At 51.4% G+C, this 18,596-nt stretch overlaps 1 protein-coding gene across 17 annotated transcripts in view; it reads right to left on the bottom strand.

Annotated features, from left to right (window-relative positions):
* Positions 1–18,596, bottom strand: part of RAPGEF1 (Rap guanine nucleotide exchange factor 1) — a 135,125-nt gene that overhangs the window by 35,973 nt on the left and 80,556 nt on the right. For all 17 annotated transcript variants that reach the window (XM_043916546.1, XM_043916553.1, XM_043916556.1 and 14 more), the window contains 5 exons: positions 7,308–7,396; positions 6,492–6,644; positions 5,916–6,039; positions 5,323–5,506; positions 3,741–4,241 (listed from right to left, as the gene is read on the bottom strand). In XM_043916546.1, coding sequence (XP_043772481.1) covers positions 3,741–4,241; positions 5,323–5,506; positions 5,916–6,039; positions 6,492–6,644; positions 7,308–7,396 — 1,051 coding nt within the window. The remainder of the gene's footprint in view (positions 1–3,740; positions 4,242–5,322; positions 5,507–5,915; positions 6,040–6,491; positions 6,645–7,307; positions 7,397–18,596) is intronic.

Below are 18,596 nucleotides of genomic sequence, written 5' to 3'. Positions count from 1 at the left end.
CTCACGAGCTAGCTGGGTTTCTCACATTCATCTGATCGTCACTGAGCACCTGCTCCGGGTCAGGCGCTGACCGAGGTGCTGGCACTCCGCAGAGGCCAGCAATGGCTCTTTAACCCATGGGAGGGCTGACCCCCTCCCCAGGGAGACAGAAAACAGGCTGAGATGGGGGGTGTCCCACAGAGGATGGTGAAACAGGGAGGCGAGGGGAGGCGTCTCCAGAATACGGTGAGGATGGGTGGAAGAGTTCCAAGAGGGGCAGAGGCCCCTGGCTGGGACCATGGTCCACAGGGCAGTGCTCCGCGGGGACCCGCATGGTGTGCGGGGCTGTGCGAACCGGGCAAGGATGGGGCCTGAACCACGGAAGGCCCCACCCCAGGAGCTGCCTGTCTCGAGAAGCCAGGAGAAGACACTTTGGGGGGCTGTTCAGGTGAAAGACCTCCATGGGGGTGGGGATGGCGAGAATGGTCTGGCTCAGGAAGAATCGTCAAATCGGGGACAAGAGAATTTACTGCTTCTCGCTTGAGGGCAGAAGCTGCTGCCCGAGGACGGGACCCTGTGCCTCCCGTCTGCAGCTCTATCACTGGAGCCTCGCACAGCGGTTCCCAGAACCGACGCACGAACAGAACCCGCGGTCCGGCATCCGGCCCTGCAGTGCTGACGCGGCCTGCAGCCCCTGCGGGTCTTGCAGAGCCCGTGCAGGGAGGCAAGAGCCTCCGGTCACCGAGAACGCCGCTCTCCACTTCCGACAAGGCTGTCGGGAAGCTCCTCCTCCAGAGGGACGGACGCTGAGAGCAGAAGTGCTCAGGAGGCGCACAGACCCTCTCCTCCCGAGAAGCCCCTCAGGCAGCCCGAGCCCTGGCCCCTGCCCTCGGACCGGGGAGCCGCCTGCTCCTTCTGCTGGCCCCGTGTGGTGCCACCGCCGGAGCCCTCTCCTCACGCGGGGGCGTCCGTGTGGACCACACTCTCTCATCAAGCGGGGGTGTCCGTGTGGACCGCACCCTTACCTCATGCGGGAGCGTCCATGTGACCGCACCCCCTCTCCTCACGCGGGGGCGTCCGTGTGGACCACACCCCCTCTCCTCACGCAGGGGCGTCCGTGTGGACCGCACCCCCTCTCCTCACGCGGGGGCGTCCGTGTGGACCGCACCCCCTCTCCTCACGCGGGGGCGTCCGTGTGGACCGCACCCCCTCTCCTCACGCGGGGGCGTCCGTGTGGACCACACTCTCACCTCACGTGGCGCGTCCGTGTGGACCGCACTCTGGCTCCTCACACGGGGGCGTCCGCGTGGACCACGACCCCCTCACCTCACGCGGGGTGTCCGTGTGGACCGCACTCTGGCTCCTCACGCGGGGGCGTCCGTGTAGACCACACCCCCTCTCCTCACGCGGGGGCGTCCGTGTGGACCGCACCCCCTCTCCTCACGCGGGGGCGTCCGTGTGGACCGCACCCCCTCTCCTCACGCGGGGGCGTCCGTGTGGACCACACTCTCACCTCACGTGGCGCGTCCGTGTGGACCGCACGCTGGCTCCTCGCGGGGGCGTCCTGTGGACCACACCCCCTCTCCTCACGCGGGGGTGTCCGTGTGGACCGCACTCCCTCTCCTCATTAGGGGCGTCCGTGTGGACCGCACCCCTTCTCCTCACGCGGGGCGTCCGTGTGGACCGCACTCCCTCTCCTCACGCGGGGGGCGTCCGTGTGGACCGCGCTCTCTCCTCACGCAGGGGCGTCCGTGTGGACCGCGCTCTCTCCTCACGCGGGGGCGTCCGTGTGGACCGCACCCCCTGCACCCCCTCTCCTCACGCGTGGGCGTCCGCGTGGACTGCACTCCCTCTCCTCACGCGGGGCGTCTGTGTGGACCGCACTCCCTCTCTTCACGCGGGGGCGTCCGTGTGGACAGCACTGTCTCCTCACGCGGGGCGTCCATGTGGACCGCACCCCTTCTCCTCACGCGGGGGCGTCCGTGTGGACCGCACCCTCTCTCGTCACGCGGGGCGTCCGTGTGGACCGCACTCTTACCTCACGTGGGGGGGGGGGGGGTCCGTGTGGACCACACTGCCTCTCCTCACGCAGGTGCATCAGAATAGACTTCACTTTTGGCTTCCCGTGGTGAGGGACCAGCCCCATCTCAGAGCCAGGCCTTCCTGAAGACCCTGGTGGGTCCTGATGAAGTGACTGCTGGAGCTGACTGAACCTGGGGGCCTTATGAAGCAGGGAGGGCTGGACCAGAGCAGAAGCCCTCTCGGTAACCCCGATCTACTGGAGTGGACCGGACACTCCCACCCTCCCCTCCTCCAGACGGTGGCAGGAGCTCCGGTGTCTGCGGCCTCTGTACATACGTGTGCTTGGCAGGTAAGGTGCTTCTATGCCCTGAGACGCCCCATCAGGAGTAAGTACTGACCTACTTAGTGTGACCATGCATGCCCTGGGAGGGAGCGAAGGGGTGATGGGGCCAGAGAGGAACGCAGGCCGGATCCGAAGCAGAGGAGCCCCGGGTCCCGGGGGGACACAGCCATGTTGGTCTGGAGTGGGGGTGTCCCCCTTAGTCACAGCTCGGCACCACAAGCACCCTGGGTTCAAACATTAAGACCACGGCAAAGACAAGTTTGCAGGGGGGTCTTCTGTGTTTTCAGATAACCAGAAAGTTGGCTTAACTGGAGAGCTAAACCAGTCAGCCTTTCAGGACACCTGGAGAGGCACAGAAGGAAATGCCCTTGGCGCCGCTGTCTGTAGCTCCCTCCATGCCCCCAGCTTCCTGTGAGGGAACTTCCATGACAGACAGGAATGACACCCTCAGCCCCACGAAGCGAGCTCTCCCTTCACACTGAGGCCACTACCCGAGCTGGGGGCATCCAGGGCGGTCACCCCTTCTGGGCACGGGCTGAGAACACATGCTCATCTGGGGTTGGAGCGTGGGTTCCACAGCCAGGTCACAGCAGTCCCCTGCAGGACGCTCCCACCGAGGCCAGGGCATCCTAGGTGGTGGGCTGACGCGGCCGCACACAGAGAGACAGTGGCAGCCAGTCTGCCCATGGAAAACAAGGCAGAACCCTGCAGGTGACGTGGGGAGAGGGTGGGCAGAGAGTCGGGCCATGTGGAGCAGTCAGGGAGTGAGCAGAAAAGCAAATTCCGCACAATGCTGCTTGGGAACTGGATGGCCAATTCACACTTGGGAAATGCTCAGAATACAAAGCCCCAAAGTTCGGCTCTACCCCCAGGCCCTGATCACATCATGTATCAGAGCCTCTGGTCCAACCAGCAACCCCAGACTCAAGTCATCACATGATACTTCAGGGTCTGTGAACAGAAGACAGAGTGGGGCCAGGGGGTTCTCTCTAACAGCTCCCGTGCACTGTCAGGAGCCTCAGAAAGGCCCTGGGGTGGTGTCTGCCCTGCTTTGCCCCGACGCTGCTGTGATGCTGTCCTGAGGCTGCGGTCCCTGTTTCTCTCAGTCACCACATGTTCAGCCCAGGTCAGCTGACTGCCACGTGAAAGGCCAAACACTCTGGAGACCAGGCCTGCGGTTCTGCTGAGACCATGAGGAGAGGTCAGCTCACCAGGCTTGAAGAACGACCCCCGGTACTGACAACACAAGGCTCCCGTAAGTGTCCCTGTATGTGTGGGTCTGCCTTTCATGAAACGATGAGGCCACTGGTTTGACTCTGATCTACTGTTTCAATAAACGCAACACCATTTTAGGGCACAAAAGGCACGACCCCACAATAGCATAACAAAAGCTTACTGTGTTTGTTTTTCTTCTCGGGGAGAGGCGGCGGTTTTTCTGGGTCACCCGTTGATTCAGCAACAGTGAAATCACCCATAAAGTCGACAGAGGCTGAGGAACCTCCTTGCTGAAAGGGAAGAATAGCAGCAAAGGGCGTGAAGGGGACGGACTGGACGGAGGCTGGGTTCTGCAAGTCGTCCTCGGAGATGTTGTCGTACTGCGAGGGGTGTCGCTCGTAGGATGCCCTGCAGCCAGAGCTGTCCAAGGTCTGGGAGGCCGCACTCCTGCGCTTCTTCTCAGGCAGGGCCGGCGGCACGTCCGTCTGCTGCCCGGGGGCTGAGGACCCATCTGGCTGGGGACAACTGCCCAGAGGCAGCTGGAGAGGATGGCCAAGAAATGGAGACCCAGACTCCCCCAAGGACTCCGGCAGCGGGCTGAGGTTACAGGCCACTTGCTGAGGTATCTGGTCTGCATTGGAGAGGTCTTGCTGAAGGAACTCGTAGTCAGGATCGTAATGATCTGCATCCACACAACAGGGAAAGCACACTATGAGCCCCTGACCCCCCACAGAAAGGAAAGACCCTCTCCTCTTCGCTGACCCATCCTATTCATGGGACACATCTCATCCACAGAGACTCCCACTTTACTTTATAGGCTACACTTTTCTACTGCTTATAAAAGTAGAGCAGGAGGGGAGTATGACTGGTAGGTAGCCTATTCTTCACACTTTCCCAGATTTTTAAAAGTTTTACCTAAGAGAGAAAAACATGCATGACCACTGTAGAAAACATGGCCAAAAACCCTATGGTGAAAACAAAAATCACCCACAGTCCCATAACCTAACTATAATTTCTGCTGACCACTAGATGTATTCCCTGCAAAGTTTTTTCCCCCTGGATTCTGTTTTTTAAACTCTGAGGAAACACCACACAAGCAGTGTTGGCTTGGTCCACTGGTTTTTAGCACAGCTGCATACTGTTCCTCCAAGGGGGCATGTCATGAGTCTGCTGATTTCCTACACTGAGTGGTCAGGTTGTTCCCAGTTTACCAGGGCTCTTCATGATGCTGAGATTAATGTCTCTACACAGAAATCCTCCTATAAACCTCTGACTGTGTTCCTAAGACACAAACTCTCAGAAGTGAAATGTCTAGTTCACGGGACATGAACAGTTCAGTGCTCTGTACACCTTCTGCCAAGCTGCCTGCAGACCCTCCTCCGGCCCCACCACCTGAGGTCAGCACATACTGCTCACTCGCCTTTGTCCTCTGTCAGAAGCTGCCCGGGGCTCTCCCCTCCATTTACAGTTCTGAGCACATGGGCCCCCCTTGAGCAAAGGGAGCTGAGTGACACGCTGGCGGACCAACTGTAATAACGTGACCGTTGCCGTGTCTCTGCAGTCTCACAATGTTACTGCAATAAACCTTCAACCCCCTTCGGAGACAGTGTCTGGTATTCTCATTCTGCAGAAGAGGACACCATGGCTCAGATCCTGAGTGACTTAAGGTCAACAGAGCCAGTGACTGGCCTCACCATCTGACCTCACAGGAGCCACCGGGAAGTGCAAAGCTGGCGGTGGTGACTCGCATGCCCGTGGCTCACCTAGCGTTTCACAGCTTGTGTTCCGGGAGCACTGCCCGCTGTCCCTGTCCAGAGAGGACAGCTGCTCATCCGACTTGCTGAGCTTGCCGATGCTGCTGCAGGGCGACAGGTGGGGAGACTCACCGCTGTACGAGTGGCTGCCTCCCGACAGCCGTCTCTGTGCGTAACAGTCCACGTCAAAGTCCTCGTGTGCAAAGTGAGAACAGGCCCAAGTCACTGCTGGGGGTGGCGGCTGAGCCCAGGGGAGGGAGCTGGTGCGTATACTTGGCAAAGGAAATACTGGGATGTGCAGAAACTGGCTGCAGGCAATAAACACCACGCACACGGCGCCTCTGAGAAAAGGGGCCTCTACAGGCGCTCGGAGTGCTCTGATCAAGGGAGGCCCTGGGCTGGGCCCCATCTCCCCACCCTGGGAGGGAACCCCACCATGGCCTGTGGAGGGAAGGACCATTCAGGAACGGGGGCTGCCCAGGGAGAGAGCTCCTCCCTGTGACCAAAGACAGGGACTGAAGACCACGGGGCCTCTTTCAGTTTTAGGAACCAATGCACCAGACCTGAAACCGACCTCTGCCTTTCTGGATGGGGCTAATTACCTGCCTATTAATTCCAACAGGCAAACTGGAGCCGCTGGTGGCTCGACTCATGGGGGCCACAACGGCCACGCGGGTGGGGGATGGAGCCGACTGTCTCTTCTTCGGGGGCAGTGCTGGTGGAGGACTGAAACAGAGCAAGGAACCCCATCAAACCAGACAACCTGAACAAAAATCCTTTATACAGATGCTAGGGTGTGGGATGTGGGATTCTTACATTATTAGACACTGATCCTACTTTCCGCACTTTCAACTCCCATCCCACTCCCCTTCTGCCAAAAGCCTAGCATCTGAAAGTCCCTGCTTTTTCCTTTCCTGACAAATGGTACCAGGTTCTGCTTGGCTAGGGCTAAAAGGCAGCTGCTGGGAGTTCTCAGGGCGAGGGGGCAGGGGAGGGCGAAGGACCGGCACCGGGCCAGACTCCTGTCCTCTGGAGACAGCTGTCCCAAGGAAGGTCAAACCACCAACATGCCTGAAGAGCAAGTTCTTCCCCTAATGGCACCATCTTTTTGGCTGGCACCATCCGTTTGTGAAATTACCACATAAAGACATGAGAGAGCTAGGAAAATAGAAAAGTACCTGTTATCAACCACCCTAATACCAGGTAAGGGGGGCTTGGGGGGTGCAACCTCTTCGTCCATAGAGTCTGGGAGCCCCTCGGTCGACTGTGATAGGCCGGTCGTCTTGTTTAGAATCTCCATCTCTCGATCCGTCAGGGGGAGCTCAGACTGGCTGGAGGGTTGAGGAGAACTCGGGGTTACAGAAGGCCCCAGGACAAACGCAGAGACTGAGAGTGTCAGGATGTGACTGGGGCAGGGAAGTATCCAAGGGGCCCAGGACACAAAGCTGACACTATGCCCTGGGCTCCATGGCAGAGATGGGGTTCCAAGTCCAGTTTGATCACCCATGGAAGCTTGGCCACAGTCCCTGAGTCTGCACTTTCGTCTCATCTATGAGAGGGATCTCTGGACTGCACGATGCTTAAAAATGCCACTAAATGAAGGTGTTATTTTTTTCACTAGGGGCGCGAGTAGAAATTATTGCAAGGCCTTAAACTGTCCACATCACCCTCAGTAATGCTCTCAAGCCAAACCCCTAAAACCCAACCCTTCAAAGTTGTTTCTCATTATGGGAGGAAGCAGGTCAAGAAGAGTGTAGGTGGGATCACTCTGCACATCACACAGTGTCCTGAGAGAAGACCATCTTGAGACCAGACAATCATTCAAGATAGGTGTGAGCTACACACACTTCACGGTGATCTGGGCTCTTACCCAGAAGTCACTGAAAAGGGACCACGGGCCTCACTGGGCACGGTCTGCCTGGCAGGGGCTCCCTTCTTTCTCAAGTGTCCACCAACCGAGACCGCAACCCCTGGAGGGTTTAGTTAGCACTCACCTGTCAGGTTTGCAGGCTGGGGAGCTGGGTTTCACGGGGCTTGTTGGAGACGGATGCCCCTGCTTCTCGATGGTTAGTCTGACCAGCTCCTACCCCACACAAGAGAAACGAGGTGAGACATGAGGAGAGCTCCTCACGCTGAATGTCCTGACAAGGTGGGCCAGCTGTCTGCCCTCCACCGCCTGGAGTCCCCACTCACCCTACGGGTGAGCACTGTTTGACTCAGGTAATCTGCATGACTTCCCAAAGCATGCCCTACCCACCCAAAACACCTCCACAACGTGCAGAGACGTTTCTCATGCATAAAGACACTTCCTCTTGGAAAGGGGAAATGACCAGCCCACTGTCTCAGAATGACTAAATCCATCACACAAACTCCTGGCAGTGACTCCCAGTCGGTTTGTGGAGGAAGACCTGCTCTGAATTCTCTGAAGCCAGGACGCTGCCTACTAATGATCAAGCCTGTGGTCTGGGGGAAGGTGGTTTCCCAGAGTGAGCTGTCTGTGGGTGCAGCATCTGTGGGTACCCAGAGATGATGGGTGGGGATCTTTATCACTGGACAGAAAGTTCAGGGCTTATCACCCAGCAGAGAAATGACTTCAGAAAATAAGTTTCTTTAATGGGAGGAAAAAAAAAAGCAATTAGGGTTTACTTGGTTTTCTTTCAATGAGAATGCATTTCCCCCGACTTTGATGAGTTTTGATGGCTATATATGAGAACCACTCAAAAAATACAGAATGGGAGACTTCCCTGGTGGTCTAGTGGCTAAGACTCTGTGCTCCCAATGCAAGGGACCAGGGTCCGATCCCTGGTCAGGGAACTGGATCCCACATGCGGCAACTAAGACCCAGCAGAGTCAAATAAATAATTTAAAAAAAAAACCCCGAACAAAATGTTTCCACCACTCTCTCTGGTCCATCTGCCCCACCCTAACTGACTACTTTCTCACTTCTGTTTTTTGGATCACTTCTGCCTAGAACTTGATATAAGTGGAACCACACAGTATGTATTCTTTTGTGTCTATCTTCTTTTTCTGAACAGCTTTATGCCATAACATCCAGCCATTTAAAGCGTGCAATCCAGTGGTTTTTAGTCTGTCCACAGTGTTGGGCTCTTTATTACTTCCAAAAGAAACTCTGCACCTTTAGGTGGTCCCTGACAGCCACTAATCCACTCTGTCTCCATTCATTCGTCGTCTTTTGCTCAGTGTAAATGGCTGTGTCTCTGTGTGATCCTTGCTGTTGATGAGTTGTATTCCAGTGTATGGATAAACCCACAATTCCTTCACCCATTCTCCTGTTGATGCACTCCTGGGTAGGACCTACTTGTGTCACATGAGAAGTTCAGGCTTTCACCATGAACAACTATTTCTAAAATTACAGAGGAGAAGGCAATGGAAGAGAGTGGGGCAACATGGCAGTGTGCCCCTAGATCAGATTGCAAAGCCTCTCCAACGCAAAACGCCCTACCCAGCAACCTCAACAAGTATGCTAAGGCAAAGAGTTAATGCCCTTCATGGTATTAACTTCCTTCATGGAACAAGCGTTCTTTGAAAAAACACAAAAACTAGAAAAAAGTGAACACACCAAAAAAAAAAGAAATTCACAAATGTAAAAACCAATGGTCAATAATCATTGGAAGTTCTCCAGTTCTGATGGTAATAAAAGCAGAAACTTTCAGACTTCCATGATGGAGGGAAGCAATGATTTGGGGAATCTTTCTAAAAGATGACTACTTGTCAGTTCACATCCAAAGCCTTAAATACCTGCATACATTTTATAACAATTTAACCCAAGGAAAATAATATGGACATGTAAAAAAATTAAGCCACAAAGAATGGTCACTGCAGCATTCTATGTCACAGATAAAATCAGACTAGTCAATATTCCAGAATTAAATATTCACTACTAGGTACTGATACAGGTCAGGAAGCAACAGTTAGAACTGGACATGGAACAACAGACTGGTTCCAAATAGGAAAAGGAGTATGTCAAGGCTGTATGCTGTCACCCTGCTTATTTAACTTACCTGAAGAGTACATCATGAGAAACACTGGGCTGGAGGAAGCACAAGCTGGAATCAGGATTGCTGGGAGAAATATCAATAACCTCAGATAGGCAGATGACACCACCCTTATGGCAGAAAGTGAAGAACTAAAGAGCCTCTTGATGAAAGTGAAAGAGGAGAGTGAAAAAGTTGGCTTAAAGCTCAACATTCAGAAAACTAAGATCATGGCATCTGGTCCCATCACTTCATGGCAAATAGATGGGGAAACAGTGGAAACAGTGGCTGACTTTATTTTTCAGGGCTCCAAAATCACTGCAGATGGTGATTGCAGCAATGAAATTAAAAGATGCTTACTCCTTGGAAGGAAAGTTATGACCAACCTAGATAGCATATTGAAAAGCGGACACACTACTTTGTCAACAAAGGTCCGTCTAGTCAAGGCTATGGTTTTTCCAGTGGTAATATATGGATGTGAGAGTTGGACTATAAAGAAAGCTGAGTGCCGAAGAATTGATGCTTTTGCACTGTGGTGTTGGAGAAGACTCTTGAGAGTCCCTTGGACTGCAAGGAGATCCAACCAGTCCATCCTAAGGGAGATCAGTCCTGGGTGTTCATTGGAAGGACTGATGTTTAAACTGAAACTCCAATACTTTGGCCACCTGATGCGAAGCGCTGACTCATTTGAAAAGACCCTGATGCTGGGAAAGATTGAGGGCAGAAGGAGAAGGGGACGACAGAGGATGAGATGGTTGGATGGCATCACTGACTCGCTGGACATGAGTTTGGGTAATCTCCGGGAGTTGGTGATGGACAGGGAGGCCTGGCGTGCTGCGCTTCATGGGGTCACAAAGAGTAGGACACGACTGAGTGACTGAACTGAACTAGGTACTGATTATATAAATTATGATAGAATCAAACAATGGGCCATTATACTACTATTAAGAAAACTCAGAATAGGAATATATGATAGTGTGAAAAGACAATACAATGTTAAGTGGAAAAGAACCCACCAGATGGTACATTGGTGTATACATAATATGTTTTGGAAACAAAACACAACCAAGAACACATGTATAGAAAAAAATATGACTATGAAACACCTCTTATTTTCTTGCTTTTGCTTCTCTGCTTTTTCTTAATTTGCTACAGTGAACATACAGTAATTCTGAAATACCAATTAAAAGAGAAAACAGGCATACTCCATATAAGCGGAGTCAGTGTCACTCCACTCTGTCACAGTCGATGCCTGTTCCTGGAGAGATGAGGAGAGTGGCGGTCGCCCACAATCAAGGACTGGGAGACCGGAGGAGAAGGTCAGCCTTGGCTGTTTACCACCATCTACAAGTTAAACATGACCCCCAAACGCTGAAGGAGCAGCTACCTGGCTGGTGATTACAGACGGGGTACAGAGCCAAGAGCTGACGCAATCAGAAGAGGAAGGCTGCCCCCCGCACCCTGTCGCCTGCAGAGGGATGGGGGAGGCAGTTTACCCTGTGGGCGTGGCATCAGGGGGAGTCCTTGGAAGCCCCACACTCACGCTCATGCTCTTTGTGAGCAAGGGAAGACAGAGAAGTGTGTACACTCGCATCTGCCGAGGCAGGAGAACATTCCACTAATTCCTGAGCGACTATAATTAGAATGCCATCTTTCTGGAGAAGCAGCTGTGATAAGTCAACTAATGAACGACAGCAACAGAATCACTGAAGACAGCACACATATGCAAGTGTGCACCCGCATTCCAGACCACGGCAGAGCCCATGCCCCCAGGCCCCACCCCACCAGGCCCAGGCCCAGAGCGGCAGGTGAGGGGCATGGTGACCATGCCCTCCAGCCCAGACTGGCTGGCCAGCACGCCTTCACGGTCACAGGTAGTAAGAGAGCCCTTAGAATGGGCGCATCCTTGGCGACTGTGCCAACACCCTCAACCCCACTGAGAGCGCTACGCCCCCCACTGAAGCCGGATTTCTGGGAGGACGTCAGACTTTCCGGTCCTCCTGCGCACAGGTTAGGAGAGACTTTGAGACGACCGAGACTGGGTCCACAGCCAGCGGCTGTGCATCAGACAACTTCCAGTTCACAGAAAAGCAGTTTTCAGAGGCCAGAAAGGTATTTGGAAAAGTCCCTTTCTAAATGCATAATACTTCATTTCCATGTTTACTTTATTCATACCAAGTGATCACAGAGACGCTTCCATCTGAAATGACCCTCGTCCAGTCAAAGCACAGTTCGGGGCTCAGGTAAGACACACTCCTATCTGTTCTCGCCTTTTTGGTCCCTGCTTGGCAGTGGGCATGCAGGCTGCGTGTGGGGAGGCCCAAGCCCTCGGGGCTCACACAGGAAGAAAACATGTTGTAGCTGGTGAGTGCCCTCCTCTGCAGCCGGGGGCCTGTTGCTCTGCTCAGGCCGTGTCCCGACCTGTCACTATCTATCCTCTGGCCCCGCTGGGCCCTGAGCGTACGGCCACAACACAGCCCTCTACCGGCGACCTGTCTGCTGGATGCAGGCCACTGGGGAGCTTCCTGTAACTACAGAGGTATAATGCAATCACAGGGCTGTCCAGACCCTGTGTGGCTTTCATGGTGACAAAAAGGGACTTTCCTTGGCCCCATCCTAAGTGGGGGTGAGGCAGCAACAGAACAGAGGAAGTGTTTTCCTTCCCGTCTGTGCTCAGAACAAGGCAGAGTGCTGAGTAGGCAAGGTGCCCGCGGGCAGCGGGCTGGCGGGAGACTCCTGAAGGCTGCTTCTGGAGTTCACAGCAGCTTCAACACAAGGCAGCTGGAGGAGAGCTCAGATTCCACCGGCCCAGAGGCGGGGCCGGGCCGGCATGGGGAAGGGGTGTAACTGAGGAACTGAGCACTTGTGTCTTCAATAAAGCTTTCAGGAGCCACCCCAAAAAAGGCCCTGAACGAGCTTACCCTATCACTGAAAGCCCTTCCCCTGACTCTGTAACTGAGCAGAACACATCACGGCCCCAAAGGAGCTGCTGCTGCTACAACTTCTAGCTGGATAGGAAGTCCTTCTACACCCAACATCTGTGAGAAGGAAAAAGCAGTATATGTTCAGTGCAGTGCTTCATGTCAGCAGGTCTACTAGAAAAATACTTGGTGAACTGCTCAGAAAGTGGACTGGGGAGGGCTTATCTTACTTTAAGATACCCTGTAATTTAAAAAACATACCAACAAAACACCCCCAAACCTGGAGTATGTGAACCTGAAATAGCAGCATGATGCCTTTTCTGAATTATGAAAGTACATCCACATAGTTCCTACGCAGCAGTTTCCTTCTACACATACCCTGTCGTCTTCTTCTTTCCCCTACCCTCTCCTTCTCTGCTTGTGTAAAAAGCAATGAATGCTAAGAACACTGCACACAGGAAGTACGCAAATAGAAGGTACATGGGACGGACCATGTGGCCATGTGGCCACACAAAGAAGAACTATTCAAATAACTGCAAAATGATGGATAACCTGAAGGTCAAAAATAACTCTAACACATCTTTAATAATTTCTAATACTTATGCTGATGGAGGAGGTTGCTGTTATTCTGAGACTGCTGTGTTTGCATTCTGAAAAAGACAAATGTGTCATTACGTTGATATTTTTGAAAACTGGGATTTTTCAGGGTGGGAGGAAGGAAATTAAGATATAAGCTTGATGAGGCTAAGTTAAAACTCCAGTGATCCTGGAAGTGAACTGGAACTACCAGAATAAACTCAGGACATGTTTTCTCTTAAACAAAACTAAGCACGTGGTCAATCAGGAGCAATGAGGAACTGTGGAGTGAGGTCTCTGAACACCATTCCCTGAGAAAGGGGACCAGAGCTCCCTTGAGGAATCTGGCTGATGCCAGGTTGGTGGGAAGAAATGTACTAGGTGATTACAACTCAGCAATAATGATAATAAAAAAAAAGATAAATAACACAATTTTAAAATAAGCAAAAGATCTGAATAAACATTTCTCTACAGGCCAGTAAGCACAGGAAAAGATGTTCACCGTCATCAGCCATCAGGGAAATGAAAATCAAAATCACAGTGAGGTACTGCTGCACACCCACTAGGTAGTTGTATCAAAGAAGCCAGTGGTGACACATGCTGGTGAGGACGCGGAGAAACTGGAACCCTCGTGTTTTGCTGGTGGTGACATACAATGGTAGATCTGCTTTAGAGATCAGTATGGTGGTCTGTTACACGATCAAACACAGAGTTACTATATGGCCCAGCACCTGCAGTCTTAGGTGTATACCCAAGAGAGATAAAAACATATATCCAGACAGAGAGTCAGACACGACTGAGCAACAACAACAACCCAAACAAAAACTTATACCTGAGTGTTTGCAGCAGCAGTGTTACCCAAAACTGCCAAAAGGGAGAAACAACCGAGATGTCCACACGTCCATGAATAAATAATATGTGGTATATCCATGCAATGGAGTATCAGTTCCGTTCAGTTCAGTCACTCGGTCATGTCCAACTCTTTGAGACCCCATCAATCGCAGCACGCCAGGCCTCCTTGTCCATCACCGAGTCCTGGAGTTTACTCAAACTCATGCCCATCGAGTCGGTGATACCATCCAGCCATCTCATCCTCTGTCGTCCCCTTCTCTTCCTGCCCTCAATCCCTCCCAGCATCAGGGTCTTTTGCATAGTTTGGCAATAAAGAGAGATAAAGTACTGATACACGCCACAGCATGGATGAACTTCAAAAGTATGATGCTAAGTGACAGAACCAATCACAAAAGGTCAAACAGTATAGTTCATGAGTCCATTTATACATGTAGAGTGTCCAGAAGAGGCAAATGTACAGAGACAGAAAGTAGACTAGCAGTTACCAAACACTGGGGGGATGGAGAGAACAAGGGCAGGGTCTGGGGACAGTACAAAGGGTATGGGGTTCCTTTCTGAAGCTATGAAATGGTCTAAAATCAAGTGTGGAGATGGCTGCACGATGCAGAGAAGGTACTAAAAAATCACTACGTTGTCCGTTCTAAATGGGTGAAGTGTACGGTGGAGGCATTATGTCTCAATAAAGTTATTACCACATTCACACCCAAGTAACTACAAGATGAACCTGGAACATCTTTTCATACCCCAAAGTGAGAAAACTATCAAAGACTTCTGAGGTCATATCAAAATGAACTCAAGAAACAATCTGAAGAAGCTGTCACTGCTCAAAGACGGGACGGGAACATCACTATGGGTCCTACGTGCAATGGACTGGACACAGAGTGTGTTTATACACCTGCATTCAGAATGCTCCATTAAAAATCTCAATCCACGGGTCATGTTAAAGGATGCAAAGAAACACTCATTCTGATAACCTATAAGTAAAGAAAGGAACTGAGCGTTGATCCTGCCTCTTCCCTGGGAATTATAACACAGGGTAACCATGACTAACAAGGGGAGGTCTCTCTCAAAGTATTCCTGCTAAGGAATGAGGAAGGGAAGGCAGAAAGAACTAGAATGCTGCCATTTAGCAACCCCAGGGAATGAACCATTGAAGCAATAACCATCAACGGCTATTAGCATCAAAAAGGGAAAGATGCTTCTAGAAGGAAGTGCAAGGCAGCACCCAGGAAACATTCTTCTAAATACACAAACTTGAATCTGATTCAGCCTAGTTTTCTGGGAAATTCAAGGGACAGAAAGAAAACTGAAGGTTTGGTCGCCCAGTCGTGTCTGACTCTGCAACCCTATGGACTGTAGCTCGTCAGGCTCCCCTGTCCATGGAATTCTCCAGGCAAGAATACTGGAGTGGGTAGCCATTCCCTTCTCCAGGTGAGCTGCCCGATCCAGGGATCTAACCCAAGTCTCCTGAACTGCAGGCAGATTCTTTACCATCTGAGCCACCAGGGATGCCCCAAGAGACAGAGGAACATGTTAATAATACTGTAAAGATGTAATCAGCAAAACCAAAGTATGGGAGACTTTTAGGAGAAACAACCCTTCCTTAAACACACACACACATACACACACACACACACACAAAGAAGTTGCAAGGATAAAACTACAGAGAAGGGAGAATTTTAAACACTATTAATGAATAACAGTGTGTGGAATTTATTTGGATCTGAAATTGAAAAACAAACTGTTTAGAATCAGCAAGTTACTCCCTCCAGGCCAAATCCAGTACAGGGCTTGCTTCTGTTAGGTAGTTAGCATAGGAAAAAGGAGCCCAGAATGGCGGTGGCTAAAAGACAAGGAAGGGAGAAGCCCGTGAAAATAGAACAAAGGAAGGTCCTGGGACCAGAGTGAGGACCTCAGGTAGAACAGCGTTCCTGGCTAGCCCAATTTACATAGGGCGGGCCCGGGGGGATGAAAAAAAAAACATATAAAAAGAGGAGCCAAAGGTCTGGGGGGCGGGGGTTTTCCTCGAGCGCACCCATGCACTTTTTCCTTCTCTCTCTCTCTCTTCCAGTCTTTTGGGTTGGCATGCCTTCATGCCTCGAGGATGTATTTTCCTTTATTTTCTAAATAAAACAGCTGTAACACGGAGCTGTAACACCATTCGAGAGCTGTGACGCACTGAGGGCTTTAACAAAGTCTGTCGCTTCAACTTTTTGTTGTGATGAGACAGAACTGAGGAAATTACACTCCCCTGACACTTCTGTAAGGCCCTCAAGGTAAAAAAGCTTTGTTTTAAAAAATGAAATTAAAACAAAAACAGACTATGCAACAGGCCAATATGCAGCAGAGACCAAGCGTAGCCCCATAAACCTAGAACATCTACTATCTGGCCCTTTGCAGAAAGTGTGCCTTGTTCTGAAGCTATGTGCTAAGGTATTTACAGATGAACGGATGTTAGAATGTCTCAGATTCACTTCCAAATAATCCAGGGGAGCGGGAAGAGGTCTGGAAGCAACGACTGGCCAACTGTGCAAGCTCTGTGATGAGGCTTCATTACACTGTTCTGTTTTTGCAAATGTCTAAAATTTGTCATCATAAAAAATTTTAAAATAGGCTGAACAAGGAATAAAAGTGATGGCTGATCTTAAATGTCAGTGTGGCAGAGACAGCCAGGGGCCCCACAGTATCTGCGCTTCCTTGTTAACAGAATTTTACTCAGTCACGTGACTAAGTTCTGGCCAATAAAATGTGAGAGCTTGTGAGGGCTTGGAATAAGTACTGGCAAATGGAGAAGGGACAACTTCCTATTCTCTTTTCTTCCTTGCTAGTAGTTGTAACTGATGGAGACTGAACAGTCATTCTGCACCACAAAGTGGAACCTGTGTGTTATGATGATGGGAAACCAGGATAGAAGACCACATCCTGGCCAGTCTGTGAAAACGCCACACTGGCCTTGGATTGCCTATTGCTAGGCTTCTTACACATGAAGGAGAAATAAAGTTCTACCTCTTGAAGCCAGGATTATTTTGGATTTACTTGTAGCCAGATCTACCCCTAGCTCATACAGTCAGGAAAATATTTCTTTCAAAATGTTCACCTTATTCAAGGTGAGTCTGGAACACAAGCACAGTTTTGGCTGGTGACTGTTAAAGGACAGAACTGTGGGTATTCCAAAGTTTTTCCCCCAGGTCAGTGCAAGAAGAAGGCTTTTTTTCCCCTCAATCAAAAAACTAAATGTGTGTGTGTGTGTGTGTGTGCTCTTGGAGAAGAAGCTGGAGGGCTCAGCAGGGAGATCCAAGAGGATCTGAAAAGAGGTAGAGTAGAGTCCAGGGAGACAGGTAAGAAGCTCTACACCTGAGAGAAGGAATGATGGAAAGGCGAAATGACGAAGAGCTGGGGTCTTGGTTTTGAAGGACAAACTTGTGTATCTGTCTGACCTCAAGAAACTCAGCCCTCCAACAAACAGCCAAGTCCTGGGCTGGAGGTGGTTCCTACAGCAAATGGGAAGTGAAGGCCTTTGAGTTAAGTGGGGAGTCAATTGTCAGCTGTTATGACAACTCAGACCTTAACAAACGCCAGCACCACGGGGTCTGGATCATCCCTGCTGTCTTGACTGACTCCAACCACAGACATCCCCTAGTGATGCAGGCCAGCTCCTGCTCATCCTATAGGCCTCAGCCTGCCCGTGGGAGCATCCCTGGGGAAGCATCTCTGATCACCCTGAAAAATGAAGGTCCCTCAAGACCCAAGTAAGACCTCGCGCTCATTTTCCTCCATAACCCCAGTCCTGTTATAATTAATTATACAATTATGGGTCTTTGGCTGTTGCCCTTTCCACCTTTGGATTGTAAACTCCATCAGGTCAGGGACTGTGCCAGTTTTATCACTATCTTCCTAATTCCACCAACTGCCCAGCACACAGGAGATTCTCACTAATGGCTTCTTGAATAAAAGAAACAAATGTGAATTTCCCGAGATTCTCACTGAGAGAATCTCTGCTCTGCTTAAAATATTTTAGGGACAATTGTGGAAAAGTTCAGACACTGGGAGGTTCATAATCAACAGGTGTCTCTTTCTTGCTCCCTCCCCCTCTCTCATCCTGGTCAATCTGAAAAAACCTGATAAATTTTCTTTTAGACAACTTTTCAACTGACAGTGGCACGTTAATGATACCACAAAGAAAATCCACTTGGGAACATCACAAAGCTTAATGCCTGGAAACTCCTCTATTTGTGATGTCCTGACTTGTTTTAAACATCTCATTACAATCATGCAGTAGAAGGAAGCCTTAACAACGTCACCTGAGAAATAACACTTGTCAGTGACAGCATTTCCAGAAGCCTGGACAGGGAGAGGCAAGGCAAGGCACAGGTGACAGGCACCCCGACAGGGACGCGTGGCCCCGGTCACGTCTCACCTGTCCTGCTGACCTCAGAGAGTGACCAGAGGCTCGCATGGGAGAATGTGTGGCCAGGTGCCACGTCTGGAAAGCGACCCCAGGCTGCCTCTGCAGGTCTCATGGCCAAAGCTGATGGTGTAGGGCCTCACTGTTCCGGGGATGAAGAGATTGGGAACTCTCAGAGGATGCTGTGATGGCGTCCAGTCCCGCTCGCCTCTGAGTGAGCTCAGGAAGCCCCCAAAGACAGAGCGGCCCTGCTCACACAGAGAGGGAGCCGCCCGGATCAGCCCAGTCCACACGGCTCACTCTGGAGCAGCGTGGGGTGTTAATCAATGCGTTCTCAGCCTTCCGTCTGTCATTTCTATCCATCGGGGGCGGGGAGATCCTTACTCTACTCTCCAGAGCGTCTGGGGAATATATGTCGAAGGAGGCAGCTTTTAGGGGTCTAGTAGCACAGCTGAATGGGGAAGGAAGTCTTTGGACCTAGGGTGAGTATCCCAGCTGCCATTTTGGACAAGAGGGTCTAGAAAGAAGAAGAAC

This window comes from Cervus elaphus, chromosome 11 (assembly GCF_910594005.1).
Source record: "Cervus elaphus chromosome 11, mCerEla1.1, whole genome shotgun sequence".
Lineage (NCBI taxonomy): Eukaryota > Metazoa > Chordata > Mammalia > Artiodactyla > Cervidae > Cervus > Cervus elaphus.
This window is presented reverse-complemented; position numbering and strand designations above follow the sequence as displayed.